The following is a 23013-nucleotide window of genomic DNA, read 5'->3' on the forward strand; positions in this document are numbered from 1 at the left end:
AAAGATGGCGTACCAGTGAAATGATGATATTGCCTTTAAATAGTTCATTTTAATCTTGAAAATGAATTCAGACTTATGGAACAGAATAGCAAAAGAACTGGAAGCTAAGTATAACATTCAAAACAAGTGTGGGCTTGCCACAAAATATCTACACAAAAATAAGCAGAAATATATACATTTCTCCACTTTCAGGAGGGATAGTGATACTTAAATATGTATTTACTTGAATATATGTCCCTATTTCTCCTACTCCTTCCTGTTCAGGCTCTTATATGCCTTTTGTTTTGTTTTATGTGTATGTTTTGTTTTGTTTTGAGAATTAGTTCTGGGTTTTTGTTTGTTCATTTTTGTAAAATATACATTATCTGTTTTTGAAAAAAAAAATCAATTGCAACATAAAAAAGTTAACGCATAGTTTAGGTTTATTCACGTTATCGTCTGGTATGATTGATATTAAATATGTTCTAAGAAACAAAAAATATGGTAATTGTCATGACTGCAAAGATTGTGTCATGCAGATATTAAGTGAAGTTTGTTGTCTCCAGTCTGAAAGCAGGAAACACTGGTGATCAGAGGATAATCTCCACTTCCCTTTGTCTTCTTAAGAGTTGATTCAGAAAACTTGAAAAAAACAAAAAACAATGTTATATGCCAACGTTAACATTATGGTTTCTGATTGTTTTAGCTAATGGAACAGCAAAGTGTGCAAGCTTTCATCCCAAAGAAGCAAATTGTAAGTTGATGGCAGAAAAGAAAATGCACAGAAAGGCAGGAGAAGAGGGAAACAAATGGCAAAGGAGTAGAAGTAGGAGAGAGATTATGGGGTGCAGAAAGAAATGAGATAGAAATAACAGTGATTACAAGGTCAATATTTTCTGCTGAGTGATGCTGATAATAAGACACTTGTAAAAATAAATTGTGATAATAATAAGGAAAAGTTCAGTTATTACATAAAGGCCAATTTCTAACCTCAGTTCTTAAAGAAACCTTTGTGAATATCAGGGAGTCCTATTGCAGATTGAGGGCAGGGAAAGCAGTAAATTTATTCCCTGACCCGCAAATAATCATTAGAAATGGAATTCTGCCCTTTGCTGAAAATGAGTTTTTATCATCTGTGCCCTGAACATTTCAGCCCACACCTCGTCATTAGTCAGATCAGTTGGCTGGTACACCTGGAGTAAGCAGAAGAAATAAGCACTGTGTTCTCGTTTGAATAATTTCCCTGGTAGATAAGCTCCGTTCTCTTAATTGTCCATCCATTAATTTCTTGCTAATGTAGTTGATATCGATGACTGATTTTCTGTGCTGAACAGGAAGCACCACTTCTTCATTCTAGGATGCATTCCTTCCTACGACTGCCCTGCTGTTAGCTACCAGTAGCTGCCATTATATTATCTTTCATCTGGCCCAGAGCTGACAACAGATGGCCATCTCCGGGACTGCCATCAGTGTGACTTTATGAAGCATCCAGCTATGGTGTACTGAGGAGCTTCATGGCCAGTTCTGCAAATCTGCCTCCCTTCCCCCAGCCCTCTGCTGGCCCCCCCTCCCTCCATCCCCGTGAATACGCTCCTCGTTCTTGGCTCCACTCTCCACTGGTCTTACAGATTCCCAACAAGCAATGGCACAACACTATGGCTGGAAGCTTGCCGCTTGAGATCTGCCCCCTCTTCCCACCGTAGTGCCAGCAGAGGGTTGCCATGGCTCTCATGTACCCCAGCATCCTCACTCCTCGATTTTTCAGTGCACAGGCAAAGGGCTCAGTAGCAGCAGACCTGCCACCCTCTAGGATCTGCAGCCTGATTTCCCATCTTCTTCCATCACTGAGTTTAGCTTGGGAGCCCTGCTTCTCCTCAAACTCAGGGACTCGGAGAGAGGGAGGATGTTTGATCTCGGTTTCTTAACATTCTGTAAGACATGCTGCCAAACCGAGATTGGAGTATATTAAGTGTGAAGGAAGGTAAGATATCGATTAGAGACACAAAATGGAGAAAAGTAGAGAATTCACAGTCATCCTGATTCCATTGACATGTTAGATCATTTGGAAAAGCAACTGGGCAGCTGCTGTGCGTTTTGGAAACAGATATATTGTTTGCTCTTGACAGAGGTTTCTAAAGCAAGATACCTCCGGAGCTGAACCTGTATTTTAAGAGAAATTCACATTTGTATCCTTTATTGTGATATTTGCAGCAAGTCTACAGCTAGTAACAGTCTCTGCCCTGAAGCTATGAAGGAAGAAGGCTCCATTGTTGAAGAGAGATCAGCCTTCCTTCCCTATGAAAAGCTGAGGTGCGGGAGGGAAAATGAATAGTGCTTAAAAGCAGTGTTTGCAGTGCTGTCATTTAGAACAGGAACACTGAGGATTTAAACGAAAGTGAAAGGCATGGTAAATGAATCCTTTAAAATCGGTCAAATTTTCAGCAGCCTAAAATAACAAGTTTTCTCCATTGATAGATCCATTGAGTAGGAGGAAATCTGGGAGGAGATGAATTCCCTTAGGGAGGAGGTGCAGATAGTTTGTGAAAACGAGGTGTGGTCAGTGATTCATAAAGAGGCACATCCAGGAAACTCCAGTAAACAGCAATTTTGGCTCCAAAGTGGTGGCTTTCCCTTTTTTCTTCTTCTTTTTTTTTTTTTTTTAAATTTCTTTCCTTTTATTTTCTGAGAGCATCAGCATCGTTAGATTGTCCCTTTCCTTTCCAAACATTAGTCAAAAGGACTTGGATGCAGATGGCTGCACAACTGGAGCTGTTCCTTACAAAACCCCAACCTGGAGGAACAGCTTTGAGGTTTAGTTTTGCTACCTGTTCTCGGGGTCAGGTTCACCGTGCTTTGATCAGACTGAGTCTGAGGTATGATTTGGGATGGAAAAAGAGTGTGTTTTTGTAGACTCGTGTGATTTTTTATTCAAGTAGAGCTTCCTTTGTGTTCAAAGCTGAAATGAATGTCCTCCACCCTGTTAACAAGAGGGAAAGAGATGATTCAGGCCTCATGAACCGGCACTGCTGAGTTAAACGCATTTCTACGTGCAGCTTTAGCTGTATTGTTATAAGCTCGTTTTGCAGCAGAATCACTGGACATAGGCACTGATTGTGGGTGTACTCTGATCATCTGCTTGGCGGTACTCTCTGCTGGTGCACGCACTGCTTTCCTCTATACTTTGTGCGTGTAGATGTGTGGTATATAATATAAAAAAGCCGAGGTATTGTAAAATATTAGTGGTGCATTTTGCTTTGCTTTGAGTTTGTAAAGGTGAAAGGTGACTGTGCAGGAAAATGGAACAGTATATTTGCTGTGAGACAGGCACTAAGAACTCACTCCCGTGCTCAGTTATAATTCATGACTGTACTGGTGGGAAGCCCTTATCCCTCTGTGGAGTTAATGCATCTCTACTGTAGCCTGCTGAGAGCACCCTGTGTCCCCTCCCACCATCTGTGCATTCACTTGCGTGCTTTCTCTCTCTCTGCTGTGAGATCTCTTGGTGTTAAAACTGTCAGACTACTACTGCCTGGTAAAGGTGGCTTTATGATGTGTATTAATGTTGAATTGTCGTTTAAAGGATGAGGAGGTAGGAAAGGGATATGTTACCATTTGTTTTAAGCTCTTGCTCAAAAATGCTGACGAGCAAATTGAAAGGTAAATTTGTTTCTTCAGACAGCAGACAGCTTTGAACAGAGTACCGAAAATTCCACAATGTAGAATATGACCTATTAAAGGCAAGTGCATCTTTGTTCCCAATCTGAGCATATTTTGTTGTTTCTTGGTATAGAGGAAGTCTCTGTTTTCCATGTCGTGATTTGAACTAATGGCATTGTAAGTGGAATAATATTTATTTACCCATCAGCTGGCTTAGCTGACAAGAATTTTGTTTTCTAAAAGTTGATCTGCCCTATTAACCGAAACACTCTTGCAGGCTGCAAGTTAATTGCTTCTATGCTACCTGAGACTTGAAATTCATGTGTGCTCTAAGTTGGCACAATCTGACTTAAATAAGTAGGATAGAAAGATTTGTTATTATTATCGCCGTAAGGCACTGCCAGAAGAGCTGTAAGACTGTCTAGCTTAGAAAGAACTGAACTTGTTTCACAGAGGTTTGAGATGATGCTTTATCAGCCTGGCACCTTTCTACGTGAATAGATATTAGACTCAGAATGTGGCTAAAGGGCCATGTACCTGTCTGTCACAGCAATATTAATTTGCAGGGTTTCACGAATGTAATCTTATGTCTTCTGTTGTTTGTATTCCTTTAAAACTTATAAATCAAATCCAGACCTGGAATACCAGTGTATGATCTTAACAGATGTGCTGCCGTAAGGGACCTACGAGGTTATAAACTACAGAAATGATCTTTCTGTATTTCAGATTCCTGGCTTATTCCAGGGAGATTCAGGAACCGCGGGAGTGAGGTGGAAAGTTGTGCGTTAGGACGGTAGCACCCACCCAGCACTTGACACTTGGTGTAATTGTCAGGAAACCTGCATTTAACGGTTTTGTTATGCAGTCGTATCATCCTACCCAAGTTCCAGAGCAAAAGTAGGGCAAGGATGACTTCAGTAGCTCTGTGTCCAGGTTTTCTTAGGTGAAAGATCACTTTGAGATGACACAGCTGAGTAGTCAGGCTGAAATTCTGGTTGGTATTTTATTAATTTTGCACCAAGATAAATCCTGAAATTCTGACAAACTCTGTGACAGGTGAAATTCCTTCTTGCAGAATCTGCTCAGCAAGAGGCTGCTCATTTCGTTCTGTTCGGAGGCAGGCAACAGGAGGGCAGCTTTATAATCAGCCCTCAGCGGACCCCCAGCCGCCCCAGAGCCTTGGACTGATTGAATAACTCCTGGGCCTCTTCCCCTAGGCCTCCATCAGCAGGGGTCCTGTGGAAAGCAATCTCCCGCAGACTGGCACTGAAGTGAGCTTTAAACTACTATTTTCTGCTCTCCAGAGGAGCCTGGAGTACTAAAAGATAGATGGACTGCAGATATTTTATGAGAAACTGTCAGAAGAAGAGCAGAGTAAATGTTTTTTTTCCTCCTTCTTGGAGTCACACACGCTGCAGCGCTGTAGAATTTTTCCCAGAATCTTTTGCTGCTAAAGTTTGAAATTAATTGGTTGCTAACCTTAATTTCCCCCCCTCCGCCTCCCTCTTCTTTCTCTTTCTTTTTTTTTTTTTTCCCTTCCTCCTCCTTCTTTTCCTTTTTTTTCTTTTCTTAAATATTCACTCGGAGGCCCTTTGCTTAACCACAGTTGCAGAAAATCAGTACCATTTGCACTGAAATATTTATAATGACAGAATGAAAAATTGGATTCATTTTCTGGCCTGTAGCCGAACAGTCTGCAACTTTGTGCAGCATTGTTTAGCATCTCTCATTCCTCCCTTTCACTGGGGTCGTTCTCAGACACACACGCACGCGCTGCCCATGCTTCAGAGGAATGCTTAGCAAAACACAGAGCCATTTTTAATCTCAGCCTTGTGAAAACAACTTGTCTCCAACCTTGCCACCATCTGCGGGGGGAACCAGAGGGGGAGTGCACAGGAAATGAGTTGACTCCCTCTTAAAGGAGAGATTATAAAGGATGACATGCGGTAATCTGCACCGTACAGCAATTCAGCATGCGGCTGGGGTGCAGCAGGTTGCCTTGGTGCCTTCCTAGGGAGGCATGACACTGAGCATGGGGATGGGTAGCACTCTCTGCTAATCCATTTTCTGTTCCTAATTCCTCCAGTGGCTTTGGGAAACTCCTTTTGTGTGTAGACACAGACCATGCCTCTAGAGTGCTCCGCACCTCCAGCCACTGAAGGGTGCAAAAAATGCACATATTCACTTCCCTCCAAGCACTGGTGTGAAGGTGAAATGGTTGATGTTTGCAAAGTGCTTTGAAAATGGAAGTGCAATTCCTCGGGCTCCAATTTGCATCCCCTGCCAGTATAAAAGGTACCTTTAGTCAGACAGCCAAAGATTCCCTTAGTATGCAGCAACTCCTGTTTATTTTGCTAGCTGGTTCTCTATCACTCCCTTTTGGTCTTTGCAGGCATGTCTCAGGCTCTGATGAATTCCAGGGATTTTTAATTGATGTGTCAGTCCCCAGGGGGCTATTATGAGCTGGCGTAAGGTCAGGCAGCCTTATGAACGCTTAAACTTACACTGAGGACTAAGCTGGCCCAAGTTATGAACACTTAGGCCACACGGATTTTAAAAAAATAGATGGCAGTTGTATAGGAATTAGTCTGAAAATGTCAGAAATTTATCAGAGAATGGTAAGTCTCTGCAGATGTTGGTCTGTTCTGCAGAACTTAATAGAGAAATATATCTCTGAACAGTGGTGATTCCAAAACCCTTAGAAATGATTCTCTGGTGAGTTCTGTAGACTGTTTGACAACTCTGTTAGTTTCTGGAAAAGCCCTGTGGCCAGAATGTTAATCCCTGATGCCTAAAAAGAGGCACCCAGAGACCACCGTGGGCCACCTAAGTGAATCGGTTGGATTTGGGAATAGGATTCTGCAAGGTGCTGAGAATCTCCTGGAAATGTAGGTTCCAGAAATTGCCTCCCAAGGTTCAAAAGTGTCATTCAGCCAACTTCATCCATATGCAGTTTATAATATAGCACTATTGCTATAGTGGCTGCTATATAGCAGGCACTCATATACAGCACTAAATTCTCATCTCTTCTCCATGCCACTCAGCTGCGCCTGAATTTTTCATTTGGTTTCTTCTGTCGGAGCTTCAAAATGTTGTCTCCCTCACAGTATTGTTAGGAGCAGAGCCGAGCAGGTGTGCCTGTAAGCAGTAGGAAGGGACAGACAGCTGCTGCAACCATCACCACAGCTTGGTTAGCGCTGCACAGCACTCTGCTCTATAGTTTGGAAGCAACTCCTACTTTTCATCTTTCCCAAGTTTCTTACCAACTTGCAGATTTGTCTTTTTATTGTGTTCCCAAAGCTAGTTTGACAGGTCAGCCTGAAGTGATGAGCGTTCTGACACAAACTGTGTTGTGGCTCAGAAATGTTGCCTGCAGTTGTTTTACTGTAGTGTTGCTTTGATTTGAAAAGAACTTTCTACAAAGTGTTATGTTTTAGGATAGAGAAAAAAAAAAAATTTTTCTTTTTTTTTGTTAAATCCAATATTGTGCTGCATGTATTCCGGAGACTTTCTGCTTAGCCCTTATAATTGCTTTCTGGTTTTCTTCTTCTTTGCGTATGCAAATGGAGAACGCTGTATTTTTCGTAATTCTTAATAGTTACTGAGAAGCAGAAATAACAGAAACCAGAAAGTCTGTGAGCTGTAATTGCTGATATTAAGTATGTTTTCGAACAGACATTTTGAAAGCAGATCACCCTGACGATTTAATGACATTTTAAGGGAAAGCCAAAGCCCCAGAGCAGCCTCTTTGAAATCCAGAAGTATTTATTTGGTCAATCTGACCAGAGCACAAACATGCAGTCTGTAAAACACCTCGAGATGCTGAAAAGACTCACAGGGAGAATAGGATATAGACCACAGAGAAGTGGCAGTGCTGATGCTAATGCTACAATGCAGAACTGTTATTGAACATCAGGGACCGCAAGAGTAGCCCCCAAACAAATGTTTTATCTCAGTGTTGAAGACAGTTACTTTCTGGGAAAGCAACTGTTGTTTGTAGTACCAGTCTGTTTACTGAAGTTAGTAGTCGATATGTTTTGCCAAGGTGAACTAACTGAGAGTTTTAGATGAGAAGTGCCACTTGTGTGTGGCAGGTTTTCTGGCATGCGGCCTCCTGCCTCTTAATGCTGGCACTGTTGCTGAGGGCACTTGTTCCCAGCTTACGTTTGCATTGGTGTAAGTGTGCACTGCAGTATGATGAATTGCCCCCTGGTAGAGAAGATTCTGTTTGTTGGTTGTTGTTTTTGTTGTTGTTTTTTTTCCCCAGGATCAAGCTAATACTTCACTTTAAAGAGTTATTTTAATTAGGTGGGTTTTATTGTAATGAATTAAAAGTAATTTGGAGTAGCAAATTATATAAGACCGTGAGGGTTATAGATTAGCCTCACCATAGCTACAGCACATCTTTTTGTAGAGGAGATAAAGTTCTATATTTCAGACAGCTCAGTACTAAACACATTCAGCAAGTGAGTGGAAGCATTGTCTTCTGTTATCTTCCCTCCTTGGTGTGATTTATCTTCAGTTGATCAGAAGATGGTCGCATTGAAAGACAGCCCTAATAGGCAGCAAGGGGTGTAAGCAGGTGCCCCCAGCAGAGAGAGCCACATCATTGCCAGGGGTGAGGGGCATCTGTTTCATTGTGCAAGGCCAAGCCTGACTCTAGTGGCACGTCTCACTTGCAGTGTGTCATGGCCAGCTGTGTGACGGGGAGCAGAATGACCAGGCTAGAAGAATGGCATTTTGTAGGAGGATGCTTCTGTCCTCAAGGGAAAGAAGGAAAAAAGCACAGAACGATGCTTCCTTGTGTTGTCCTTGTTTGAGAGGTTGGAAAAGTATTAAACGAATTACTTGGACTTACAAAGGAGTAAGACTTCACTGTGCAGCTCCTTGTATAGATTCTGAAGGCAGGCAAAAGTGAGAGTAAAATTCCTCCCATTTAGCTGTGGTCACATTTCACACTTCTGTTCCACAAATGCAAATGGCAACAAAACAGAAGACAATAGAAAATTTGGACTTCCTCAGTTAACAACTAACAACCACAGTGACAAATATAAAGTTTTATTATTCTGGTACCACATGTCAGTAAACACTCCAGATTTATTGATTTACAGTGTACATCCTTAAAAAATTCAGAGAAGTGGTGACTTTCTAAAGGGCACAATAGTACACTGGTCTCTAAAAATAACTTTCACAACCTAGAGCTTCTTAAACTGAAAAGGAGGCAACTAGGATGCAGTTGTTATAAGAACACAGCGTTTCAGTGTAGGATTATTGACTGTCACTGGCTACGAAGGGATGAAAGCAGTCCTTAATTTCTTTACCGACAAGCGTATGTGTAATTCTCATTCATACCAACCCTGTCACATAGCTGCTGCTCCTTGTTCAACAAGCTGTAGGAATAGAATCATAGAGTCATAGAATTGAAAAAGATCTTAAAGATCATCAAGTCCAACCGCAGGGACAGTGAGATGCCTAATCTGGGCTGGCACAGTAGCCAGCTGTGAAGCAAGTCAGAGACCAAGAGTCATGGGACCTCTGCTTCGGCTCAGGATTCTTTCATCATTACAGTCAGACCTGACTAGTCTGCTTTTCCTTACATACCATCTTGAAGAAAGAAATGCATCAATGTAAAACTGAGTGAGGCTGACCATCAGCATTTCAAAGAGTAGGAGTAGTGTTTCCTTTTCTTTCCTGCACATTTTAGAATTAACATACTGTGGATGAGGAGACACATTTTCGCCCCTATCTCTTTCTGACTTCTAGATCCAAAACATGCCAGTTGGCTTAAATATTCCCTTACCTGTATGTAAGCCAGCTGATAAACACCCAATAGGATTTTCACGCACCAAGCTGGGTCTGGTGATTTTAAACCTGGGCTGGTTCACGCTTTGCTTTTAGCTGAGTGAAAGCTATGTTAGACACTGTGTTAGTGTTGGGCTGATCCATAACCTCCAGTGTGCTCAGTGCTGTTGTACAAGGCAACACACACTGGCTGCCAATGTGTGGGTAATCCAGATTCCAGGCTGTCCCTTTGTCACCTGATAAGCACAATACCCAGAGATGTGTCACAGAGTAGGGGGGTGAACCTGGAGATCGATACAGTGTGGGATGCAATCTGCCTGTATAATAAGAGTGCAGACAAGTTACAGTGCTTTCCTTTCCTTTCAGCTTGTATCAAGAAACTTGAAATTTCATTGGTAATTTTGTTCAGAGGTGCATTCTTGTACATGCACCTGTGGAAAACTGAGTAGGATCATTGTTTTAAAGGTTGCCCTTTGCATATAAATCACAGCTCTGTGTGCTTCCCCATTTTAATTGGGTGACCTTTTGAATCCTAAGGATGGGAGCTGAAATTCTGGACCTGCCAGTTAGTTTGAAAGGTTTGAAAGCAATTCACTGATCCAGCAGCTACTCTGCTGTAAGTCAGAGAGCCCAGAATGAGAATGTGAGAAGAAAAAGATCCACTTAGAAGGCTCCTTCTTACAGCTCATAGCAAACTGCTCCGCTGGCTGAATAGATATGTGTAAAATACAGGTTCATTTGTCACTTTAATCCCTGAAAAGACCTATCAGAATTTGGTGAGTATGAGATAAACAGGAGGAACAAGAAACGTCATGTTTCCAACAGGACATTTCTGTGCAATTATCAATTTAAGCTTCCATTATTTATCACTAATTACTGCACTGAGCTGTTAAATATTTAGTAGGAGTTTGTTTAATTGAATTTGACCTATAAAGGAATCTGTACGCAGCATAGCTTCATTTCCAAGAGCCAGTTCCTCTCTCCCAGATAGAGGTGAATTTGCATTCACGTGAAATGAACGCATATTGTCAGGCAAAGAGTTTTCTGGTTTTGTTCTGATTTTTACCTCCCTCTTTTCCACATGTTTATTTCTTTTGAAGGAATCTAAAATTAGAGCACAATGTAGGAGTACTGCTTGTGGATGTAAAACAGGAGGGAGGTCAGACCTAAACTTATTCACAGATGTTGTAGTTCAGAAAGCACCAGGACGATAAATCTAACATAGCAAAGGAAAACCCTAAAGCAGAGTAACAACTTGCCGATGAGCACATCTGTTTGTGAAACACTGATTTAATCCCTGAACATCTGATTAGGCAGTATTGCCTATCAAAGCTTTGTGTCCCCTGCTACTCTGCTGTGCCTCAGCTGCAGATAAACCAGGATTCATTCAGCTTTGGGTTCTGCTTGCTCTTTGCCTGTGTCTGATGTAGTGGAGAGATCTGTCCCCTCTGCAGAAGGTGAGCAAGAAGCAATGGGGACATGAACAACATTCATTTGTTTCAAGCTCCGCAAGCCTGGCTCTCTTCCTAGTTGTCCCTATCTTGTAACTCCCTTGATTTCAGTGAAGTTTCTCTTAATTTATACCAGGGTAATCATAATCATCTCCTAAAGTAATAAGACTTCTGATATATTTCTCAGAAGTGCCTACTTTCATCTTTTTTGTTTAAGCTTTTATTCCCACTTAGTGAGCAGTTTTCTTACTGGGGTAGGACACCTGTGTATTCCTTTCAAGCATCTGCAGTATCACAAAAGCATTGTTTTGTTGCAAACGAGACTTAGGTCTGGGTCCTGATGCGCAATACAGCCTCTCCATGACTTGAGAAAACAGGGGTGTTTTTCCAGTTTTGGTGAATTGCTGTAAGCCTGTTCTCACTGCTTCCCTCTCTTCCCACCACCATCATTTTGTCATTTGTGGAGGTAATCTTGCACATACATTCAGATACACCTTGCACAAAATGGAAAAAGTAGTTGTAAGTTCCATTGCATTTCACTAACCCCAAATAGTCTAAGGGAGGCTTATGGAAGGGTGCTGCACTGTAGGTGGAGCCTTGAAGCTAGTCTGATTTGTGGCAGGGGCACCTGTTTAGGCCCCTTAACGCTCCTAATGAGGAAGGGGCAAGGATGGGAGCAGACACTTTTATTTGCCTCTATTCACTTCTGGTGACAATGATGAAAGTCTTAGTTGCTGTACTAGAAATATCTCATTCTTTTCCATACATAAAACCTGTGATATATGTATTTACATGTAATAATCCATCCAAAAATGTATAACTAGTGTTTTATTAGAGACTTAATGGAAGTCTCCGAAGAAAAATCAGCATCTGGGTTTTTGTTTGGTTGTTTTTTAATTTTTTGATCCCTGAGAACACCCTATCTAATTAGAGGGTTTTTTCTGATTTTGTGTTCTCTGGTCCAGCTGGTAATATTTGAGTAGAAGACCCAGAATACTGAGACTTTTACATAAATGTGATTAAGTGAATGATCTGATTAGCAGTCATTCAGAGTTGTTAATATAATATCAACTCACATAGCTTAGGTGAACTAATTTATACAGATAACTACGGCTCAGTGCAGACTTTCTTAAATTGTCGTTGTCAGCAGCGGTCACTCATGACCTAAGATGACCAAGTTCAAGTGGCCCTGGTGTCTGAGAATAGAGCTGGTTCAAAGGCTGGTAAACATCAACTCACCCCACATAAGTGGTATTTATGCATAGACAAGTGATATTTATGGGCGCATAGCTTCTCTTGGGATTTAACCCCTTCTTTGTAGTGGAAATGGCTCTATTTTAGTTCAGATCAAATGTTTCTTTCCTTGGGAATCTCAAGTTTCAGAAACTGTGTATTGTTAGACCTGTGCTGGTGGTCGGAATGGGTCTGGATGAAACTCCATACCCACCTCAGTGCATTTAAAAGTTCATCAATGCTCCTCCTGCTCCATCAGCTGCACTGCAGCACTGCAGGTACTGATGGCAGGCACACCTTGCTGGAGTATTTTCTCTTCTCACTAGAGCTTCAAAATCTCCATTTGGCTTCCTACTTTGAACCTATGAAAAACTACAGTCATCTGCTTTCCAGCTACCTCATTCACTCAGGATAAGTGTGACCACTGATTTCTGAATATATAGTCACTTTTGTGTCAGAAGCAGTGTAATTCCTGAAAACATCTCAGAAACATCTGTTAGTGCCAAGATTTCAGATAAAATAATTTAGTTTCTTGTGGTTTGTGTTTAATGAAAGGAAGGGAGGAACTCATTAGGGGAAATAATCTATGGTCACATCATCTAATGATGAGCTTCAACTGCAGTTGCTCTTTGTATTTCACCTGTGTGAAAAACACAAAGTTGTTCTGTCAGTACAGCTAAGGATTGTATCATAGAACGGACCTGGATATGTCCCTATAGCAGGTTTAAAACCTTCTTTTAATATATGTAGTGGAGGTGGGCTGTGGAGAGGATTGCTTGTAGTGTGGGAGCACTGCTGAATCCCACCGATATTACACAGTCATCTGTATTGCAGAACAGTCTGAAAAGCCTGCATAACAGAATCGCCTTTATTGCCTGCAATAGCAGAGGAGCTGGGGCCTTGGTATTTTGAGGCTTGAGAGCGTGTTTACTGCTTTCAGATGCTTTGAAATGGCCCAAATATTCTACTGAAATCAGCTCCTGACTATGCAGATTTGGTTTCATGTGTGATTTGGAGCTGGCTGAGCCTCTTCCTCTCCTGGAATGAACATCAGGGAAAAGAATCCTAACCCTGAGGTCTGTGAAGCTGTGAAACAGCCTCCCAGGAGGAGCATTGGGAGCTCTAATTAAAATTGGACTGGGCAAAACACTTGAAATTACACTATAGGCAATAATCCAACGCTGGCAAGGTGGGTGGAGAAAACGCCCTAATGGGTCTTTTCTGTCTTTAAATTCTATGAGTTCTTGTTCTTCTCTTTTATTATGCTATTTCACCTTTTTCTTTAATAGTGACATAGTGTCATCGAGAAAGGATTATAAGATGCTATTGTGAGCTGAGTGGGTTGATGTTAAATGTCAAAAGGAAAGGCAACAGTTTCTCTGCAGATTATTTGGATTCACAGTGATTGTTTGGAGACAAAAAAAGAGAAACCGCAAGCAAGGGGCATCAGTGCAGTGTTTCTGATCTGTTAGAGGCAAATGCCTGTAATGTATGTGTTTATCATTCTGACATTGTGGTTCATATTCTCTGTGTATGAAGAATAACCACATTTCCACCAAACTTAACGCAGGTGTGGAAAAGTCATTTGCTGTAACTGTACATCACTCAGATTGCCACAGATATCTTCTATCCAAATGTTTCAGATATCCCCAAAGACTTGGAAAAAAATCAGATCTTTTTACATTTTAATTTATAGGATGTATTTAATCTTAGTATCTCACAAATCTAAATATCTCATCCATTTAGACTTGCATATAATGACGTTATGGTTTAACAGGAAAGAAAGTTGTCACAGTACAATGGGACATTGACAATAAACTGTGTACCTGCACTGAAAGACCACAAGTTTAAAGAAATGGTATAAAAATCAGCCTTTCCTTAGATTTTTCTAGAAGTTTTAGTTATGTGTGAACAAGTTTCATTTGTTCACTCTACTCACGTTCCCTCCTCCCCGTGCCTCTTCCCACACGACGTACTATTTCACCACTTCTCAATGCGGAGCTTCCTAGAGAAGTCTTGTATCAATGGCACCCGGCTCAGTGATGAAGCATCAGGCTGAAGCTCTGGAAACCACACTGATGCTGTGAAACTGAATTTTGGATTCATCATTACTGCTGCACATAAGGTTTCGCTAGTCTTGCCTTTTCTACCAGCTTTTCTTCCTTCCCCTTCAGCTCTGGAAAGTCCAGCATTCTCTTATTAGCTGCAAACAGCTACAAAAGTATGGTACAGAGTAGGAAGTTTGGAATATAAAGAAGGGAAGAGAAGCAGAAAATCTCGATTAGAAAGTATAATTTAATAGAACGTGTATTGAACCAAATGTATTGATTAATGTGGAAGATATAGTACTTATATTGATTCAAACTAGAGATTTAGTACTAAAAGCTGTAAGCCAAAAAGCTGGTGCAGATTGCTACAAAAGTCAGTTTAATGCTGTCCTTGAGAATGCCTTCACAAAGAAATTCTTCTAATGTTTGAGGAGTAGGTAGAATGCGGTATATGTCAGTTTGATCCCGGAGGGTTTTATTTTGTACTCTAATAGCTGTTACGAGCCTACATTATATCCAAGGAGTAATTTTCCTTAGGGGTGCCCAGCTCGCTTTGTGTCAATATTCTAGCATTTTAAGTCACGTACAGTATATGCTTCTGGGAACAGTGCAGGAGCCAGCCAGACTCATAATGGTCTGCATTCATTAATAAAGGCAGAAGCTTCTGTCCCTCCATTGCCCACTACAGGGATGCCTCCCTGGTCTTCAGGGACCCGTACAGACACATTTAAAGAAAGCTTTATTTTGAGTGGGCAGGAGATGAAATGCAGGACTTGCAGGCATTTCCTAAGTCAGCTTTATGCCCGAGCACAGGGGTGACCTTAATGGGTCAGAGAAGAATGCAGGTCAAAAGACTTATTATCCAGCCTGTTGGAAACCAATTGCTATTGTTAAAAAAAAAAAAAAAAAAGTAGTGCTTAAAGGCTGATAGTAATGTAGAGTTCTGTTTTACAACCTGCTACTGTATTGCAGTGCAAGGGGGCTGGAGATTTTTTGTTGTATTTTGTTCTTGAATGCTAAAAAATATAATATGATCCATAATGTACACAGATAAAGGATTCCAGATAAGTGATAACACGTAGGGTACCATAATTACTTAATCAGTGATGATTGATTACTCATGTTTGTGTTCTTGAACTAAGGAAAAAATAACATGCTGCTTTGGTACTGTTACCATCTGTTGAAATAAAGCATCCGCATTTAATTTTATATTTCTACACTTGTACCCTCTTTGCACTGTTTGTCGGGTACAGCAACGTCTTGCTTCATCTTGTCCTAAGAGCACAAGTCTCATTATACTGAATTCAACTGCAATTCACATTAAAAATACTAATGGTGTAGTGAGTCTGTGGTTATCTGTGGGTATTTTTTTCTTTGCTAATTTTGATGCTGTGGGTGGTAACGTTCTGCCAGCTAATACATCTCATGTTCTTTCTGGAACACAGAGATGTGCACCTAACAACAGAAGTACTGCCTCTTTTGTCTTGAACATTTCTGCAAAGAAACCTTTTACTTTTTCTTTTTCTTTTTTTTTCGGAGAAAATTATTCTGGACAGTGTTATAATGAAATCCGTGCATCTTTTCTAGCTCCTTAACACTAACAACAGGGATATTTAAAAGATTTTCATCCAGAGCAGTTGTGGCGTACAATATAGCAGCTCAAATAACAGTTGCTATTCTGGATTCTAATGAATAGATACAGGACCAGGGCAAATGCAATTAAAGATTTTCTTTTGACTGAGAAATACTTTGAATTTAGGTTCTACCTGCTTTCCAAATAACATCAAGACAGAGAAGCAGTGGAGGTGAGAGGATTCCTGGCTGGGCTGGTGCCTGATGTAGGAACGCAGAGACCTTCTGCCTCACTGGTCCTCCATTTTGTGCATGCAAAGCTTGCATTTCTATTTGCAAATACAGTTCTCCTTGTGAAATGGTAGCTCTTGGAAGTGTTAACATAGCTGTTCCTGAGGTCCAGAAAGGATTGTGTTAATAGATAATATTTTCTCTTTCCATTGCTTGAGTAGGAAACCAAAACTTTTGCTTCACAGGGAGATTACCTTGTAATTAAACAGCACTTATGCACAATGAAATTTGGGTTATATGGAGAAGGGGAGTATGTGATACCTTCTGTGTTTAGTTAAATGACTTCTCTTTGGCAAGTAGATACACTAATTCCTCTGCACTCAGGCAAGCTATTTTGGAGTTTCTGGTGGAGGCACGTTCCAAGCTCACAGCATACCCTTAGAGAGGGGGCAGCGTGCTCACAGCCACACAGGGGATCTCACTGCCACTCCTTGCTCTCTTGGGTGCCCACGCTGCCGTGTCCCTGCTACGTCCCTGCCAGCAGGAGCTCCATCTTCTGACTTCCCCACCCGCTGCCAGGCAGGCAGGAGCTCACTGCTGCGAGGAAGAGCGAGCGCCGAGATCTGCTGTGTGGATAATGGAGGAGGATTTTGTGCCCTAAATTTTTAAACACAACACCCCTCATAAAAACAACAGCAGTTCATAACTGGGATTAATGTTTGCAATTTTCAGTCACTTAGACGTGGGGTCTCCAATAGATGGCTTTTGGTAGAGTGGAATATGGCTCTCGGTGGGATTACAGAATTTTCTTCCTCTTCTTATCTCTCTCCTCCCATCCTTCGCCCGCTCGTCTTGTCAATGTTATGCTTCTGAAGTGCTTCTACTTTGTATTTTGCCACTTAGCCAAATAGGTATTTCTCCCTTGTCCCTCACATATGGGGAGCCTTAATTACTTTGGAAAGCGTATTGTGTTTTGACTGTTTAAAGTAAGCAGAGTTGCCTTTTTAAGGCCTGAGCTGCTCAAAGCGTTTCCTGATGTTTGAATCCTGCCCTGTCTTGTTTTGCTGTGCAATGCTTGTTTTCTTCTATTGCTTCTTCAGTGTATCAAGAAAATCCTGATTTGAACCAGGGCGTGGGAGCCACGACACTGAGAGGAGGAGCAAGTCTGTCCCTATACTGGGCTTTACTTTATCACATTTAGGCCTTTTTATATTTTAATCAAAAATATCACTGCAGCCAGAGTTATGCCTACACTACTAAAGCACCTTTTGGCTGCTTCACATGCAACTGTTCATCCGGCCCCACACTGATCCTGCGCTGTTCAGTCAGTGGAAAGAAAGAAAATGGAAATGACTGACATGCTTACTCTCAGCAGACTGGAAACAAAAGGCACCCCCAAACATCACCTTGCAATGTAACAACTGGCATGTGACTTCACCTACTCAGGAGCAAAGGAGAAATCAGCATTCAGGCTGCCACCCCGTATTTAACCTGTCCCATGGTTTCTATGTACTGCAGGGTCTCCAATAAGCTCATGGTGTTATGCTGTAAGTTCTGCAATAAATGGGCACAACAGGATGACTAAAGGGCCAACTGTCAGGCTTAACTCTTAATTTCCTTGCTTCTGTGGTTTCAAGTCAGAGCCCATTACCTGAGACCAGCTGATGTTTTAGTCTGCAGTGTATTGTTACTGTTTTGCAGCATTCTGAAATGACTTTATGGGAAGGATAAGAAGCTAGATGAAATCGAGCAGTAGAGTGTATTTGTTTAACACTCTCTGGCCTTGGACAGTCTGGAATGCCTGCCATCAGCATTAAATCATTTTGTATTCACATCTGGAAATTGCATCTCTGAGTGTCACTGGGTCATTTTCCTTTAATCTCGAGAATGGCACTACATTAAAAATTCCTCAGTCTTACTGTAAGATCCTTTGCTTGCCAAATGTCCCATGAACTATTGTTTGTGTGCGTGCACAGTTTTAGGCAGAGAGAAAGGAAAAGGCAGGGGGAGCAATCAGACCGGCCTGCAATCACGCTGCATTTCACATTTGTGTTGCCAAGGCTGCCTGTATGGCTCTTTCCATGGGTGGCTCTGGAGGGTATGCTCTAGTAGATAGATGTTCTCTTCATGGAGAATTCTGACAGCCTTCGGGGAACAGGTTCATCCGGAAGAATCCAAAGGGGGTTGTAAGACAGATTGGGCTGATAAAGCAGAGTGAGGGGACTGCACATGCAGGGGCCAGGCTATGGGACATGACACCCTTCCCCTCTGAGTCACTGGCCCAAATCTGGCCTGGATTAAAAACGTGCAAAGTTCATCACTAATCAGTAGCATTGCTGTGAAGTAGCATTCACAGACTTTGTTTTTCTTTGAATCCAGTTTATATTGGAGCAGACTTAACATACACTGGATTGGTTCCTTGCTCTTAGCTCAGTGTTTGTGTAGGACCTGAGCCAATGCAGGCACTGAAATTGCATCTCATCCCTAGAAGTGGTCAACTCGATTAGGGCAGGGTCATGAAAGTTGTGTTTGCTGCCGCATTTGTTCATTCCTAGTAGAGGAAGGGAGAACTTCAGGCTCCAAAGCCCGTGTCACGCTACCTCAAAAAAAGCATTGCATTCAGTTGAGGAAAAATATCTGTGGGTTTTGGTGGCTGACAGAAGGACTGTGGCAACGCTCTTGTTTTCTCATCAGTCTTTGAGCTCCCTTCTAGGCACAAAATGGGGCTTATGGTCTTTGTGGAATATACTGTGCTATGCTATTTAAGTGGGAAATAGTTTTTAATGTAATAAAACTTTTGAAGTGATGCTACAGTCTGGGAAGCACTGTCCATTTTTTGGCTTATAAGCAACAAGGACATTTCTGAGAAATGCATGCATTTCTCATTTGAGTAACATATAAACCAGCAGCCACGTGTAGAGCACGCACCACAAGAACAGGGCTGGTGGACAGTATCCCTAGAGCAGGGCTGCCCAAACCTCCACAAATGCAGTGTGTTGCCTTTCTGGTGACCCATGGAGAGAAAAGCAGTTGAAACAACTGGGAAAAGCTGTTTTCTTTGATAACAACGCTTCTTCTGTCTGCTTTAGAAAAGGGAGGGGTCAATCATCTTCTCTTTTCAATACATTATTTTGTGTGGTGTTGGTAGAAATGCCTATCCTGTGACTAATCTGTCTCTTTTGTTTTCATTACAGAATCATACGATGACCCAGCATAGCAGTTAGTGCAAGGCCCATCTCTTCTGGAGGATTCTTTGTGGCACAAAAAGGGAACACGTTTTACTCTTTGCACGAAACTTTCATTGTTAATGTATATTATTCAGAAACATTGTATTGTACCATAAAACTTGTATTATCGAAACTGTTGGATGTTCATGTGTTTGAACTTTTGAGCACCGGATAGACTTCCTGTATATAAAGTGTTGCACATGTATTATGTTGTCTGATACTAAAATGGTCTTATAAAGACAAGTGGACTTGGGCCCTATTCAAGAAGGATAAAAATAATAATAATACTGTAAGAGGGGAAAAAATAGCTGAAGAACAAGCGTCATTTTCAAGGAGGAGGGAGAAAGTAATAGCTATGTTCCAATACAGCTCTGTTTGGCCTTCTTTTCATTTAAACTTCGGTCTAGAAATCTCTCTCTTTTGGTATACAAACGGATGAATCCAAGACTATTTTTTATTGCTGAAGATTCTTGCAAAAAATCTGAAGACTCTCTCTCTCACAGAGCAGGAACCCACAGTTGAATAAGGCCCGTATATATATTTGTAAGCCTTGCGATATGACAGATAGCATTACCATATATGCAATAGTTGTTATGTAGATTGTCAAAGAATTTTTTTTTTTTTTCTGGATACCGTTTGAAGCTTTGAGTGTTCAAGACTTTCCTTAATGATTTCACATGGCCAAATTCTTGAATCAGTTGAACTAACCTGTATGTTACTGTTATTAATGTTTACTCTGCGATCTGAACCTGGAGATTACTGGAATTGTTTTCCAAAAGGAAATAAATTCAGTTTACCATTATGTGTGAGCATGCTTGTGTCTTGTCTTTTCCCTTTGAAAGCAGTACCGCTGTCATTGTTCCTCTAGTATCCCAAGGACCACCAAGATCTGGAATCCCGTTGTGTAAGGGCCTCCGTACTTGTCAGTAGGTCGCTTTTCTCATAGCTGGACATTTAACTAAAGGTTCTGGTAGCAACACATCTGCTGGCCTACTGCAGAACAGTATGTGCTTCAGGGCAGTGTTTTCTCGTTTGTTTATCTTCTTAGGCAGTTTCAACGATTTCTTACCTGTACACTTGACATGTTGGTTGCCAGAAGAGTCACCGCACATCTTCTGTGTTTAGTTATATTATATCCACAATATTATTTATAGAGCTGGCTCTAGCACTGACTATTGGGAGCAACAGCCACTGCCAGTAGCACCGCTACCCTCCCATCCCTCACACTCCTTTCCCAACATGGGCATCAGAACTGGGGCTGGCGAATGCAGCAAGATGATGTTCCCTGTCACCATGGCCCTAGGGAACCACCACCAGGCATCACAGCTTGGCTGAGGTCTGACTGCCTGCAATTCTGAGAAGCAGAAAGGGGATAAAAGCTAACCTTGCCTATCCGTATCACCCACAACACAAGCTCACCAACAAAACAGGAACAAAAAATACAACATTTTCCAGCTATTTTAATACATATCCTATTGCTTGAATTGCTGGATTCATCCCATGGAAACCGATGTTGCTGACATACTGTAGTTAAAGAGCTGCACATCACAACAGTCCGAATGCCCATTGCTGTCAGGGTAGATATAAAGTGTGATTTCCAGTTTGCTGAATGTCACATTTTGACTGTCCACAGATGGAGGACAGAGAGGGGAAGAAGGAAAATCTGAAAGTCTCAGGTTACCAGGTAGTACAAGAAAGAAATAAGTCATGTTTAAAAATCCAGCTTTGAGAATACTGTGCATATTTTGCCAAATACAAAAAAGAAATTCCTGGGTTTCATGTGAAAATCTCATTTGTGCTGACAAAAGGATAAATACAGGCACGAGTACACAGGGCTTGTAAAATGCCAGTTCTATTTATAAGTCAGAAAGTGTTCCCATTCTTATTCTCATTAATATATTACTCATCTCAGCCAAATTGAATGTGATGATGTGTTCTTTATTTTTGACAGACACCTTAAAGGATATAAGACATTTCAGCCTTCATGTGTGAAAGTGTGACATATTGGTTAAGACTGAAAATAACGTGCTTCTAGTAGAGTTCAAGTATATAAGAAATATTACACCCTACTGTTTTTGTAAATGCCAGAGTGCCACTGAGTTGAGACAGATGGTAGCTGGGAAAGATGCAATCTTATAATCAAAAGCTAAAATATGTCAAAAATATGTTAGCAAGCAAAACATAGCATATTACTAGTGTCTCATGTCATGACAGCTTGCAAAACACGCAAAGATGTTGAATTTCTAGATATGTAAATAAAGTAACAGTAAACAGAGCAGCAGCAAATATGACGAAGACTTTATGCATCGATTGTTTCTGCGGTGCAGTGCAGGGGAAGAGAAGGGTCTTGCGGCCGCAGGCAGCCCCAAATGGCTTCTAAGAGCTGGCTGGTAGTATCAAGTGCTGGAATCCTCTTACTTTCCAAAGGAACAGGTTTCTCAGTGATACCTAAATAGCTGTTTAAATAGATTATTGAAGACATCTCAACTTCCCAATGAGAACCAAGCATTCCATGGGGAATGACGAGAGCATTTAGAGAAAAGCAACATGGGGGCAGATCATCTTGCCTGTGGAAGAACAGACACAACTCCCTGACTGTGCACGTGTGCATTTCAGCTAGGGCATGCTTTTCTCGGTCCTGGGTCAGCAAAAGCTAAAAGGAGCTCCTCCTAATACCCTTAACACTACGTGAAAGGATAAATCTATTCAAGAGGCTGCGTGGATAGATTGATGCACAGGGTATCCTTTTCCCTCTGAGACTGGCTGTATTCCCAAGATTTCAGATGGGCGTGAGTTTTACTGTAAGTGATGTTTTAATGTAATGATAAGTCTTTGGCTTGTTTGCCACTCCTGCATTAAGGAAACATAACAGATCTAAAGAAAGTATAAAAATGGAATGTGTATTGCAGAAGTGACACAATCCACACAGATGATATCTGAGCACAGGATTTATGAGGGAATGCGCTAATTCTTTATTTGAACAAAAGATTAACTGGGACAAACCAGTTATCAGCTCCCCAAAATGTGCTTTGACCAGCACTAAGGATTTCATTGCTGCTTGCCTAGCTTGGATTTCCCAGCACACTTAAGGTGCTTCAGCTCCCAAGGTGGCTATCGCCACTTCTCCATCTCACTCCTAGTACAACGCTCTCATTGCTTTCTCTGACTTAGGAGTCATGTTGCTAACCTTAGTCTGAAACCCCCCCAAAAAAGGAAATTTTGAAGGTTCTGCCTATGACACCTTGTAGTTTTCGTGTCCTTGGTAGCGTGTAGAAGAGCCAGAGCCCTCTCCACTTTTCAATGACCAGACTTTTATTAGTAATTCTGGCATGCCCACTCACTTTGTTTCATTACCACTGTCCTCAGCACACACACACACAGAAAAGACATCCCTTCCATACCAACATATGGCACCTTCTATTTATAACAAGATTAACAATTCATTCACACCTTGATTGAATCCTGCTTTATTGAGATGTCACAACAGATTCTCACAGCCTGCGAAGGGAAAGACTTACAAATGCTAATATTGTGACAAGTAGGACACATAAAAGTAAATGAATTATAATTGGCGACAATTAAAAATAGCTGAGTGTGAAAACAGAATATTGTGCTGCTGTTACAGCTGTGATGAGATGAGGCAAAGTGAAGGGCTCCGTAGGGCTGGACCATCCCTGGATTTGGAAATGTTACCTCGATTCCTGTTTAATGTGTTCAGTCATACACTGATGCTCAATTAATGCTCGCACGCTCTTTACATCTTAGTGGGCAATGTGCCATTCTCCTTAAAGTATTTGCTTCAGTGCTCTGTAG

General features: G+C 41.4%; 1 protein-coding gene across 8 annotated transcripts in view; it reads left to right on the forward strand.

Annotated features, from left to right (window-relative positions):
• The window catches only part of ZNF521 (zinc finger protein 521), a 231554-nt gene extending 211545 nt beyond the window's left edge, over window positions 1-20009 (forward strand). For all 8 annotated transcript variants that reach the window (XM_048938682.1, XM_048938674.1, XM_048938677.1 and 5 more), the window contains one exon: window positions 19168-20009. In XM_048938682.1, the coding sequence (XP_048794639.1) occupies window positions 19168-19197 (30 nt within the window). In that variant the 3' untranslated portion in view covers window positions 19198-20009. The remainder of the gene's footprint in view (window positions 1-19167) is intronic.
• The last annotated feature ends 3004 nt before the right edge of the window (window positions 20010-23013 follow it).

Source organism: Lagopus muta, chromosome 3, assembly GCF_023343835.1.
Source record: "Lagopus muta isolate bLagMut1 chromosome 3, bLagMut1 primary, whole genome shotgun sequence".
Lineage (NCBI taxonomy): Eukaryota > Metazoa > Chordata > Aves > Galliformes > Phasianidae > Lagopus > Lagopus muta.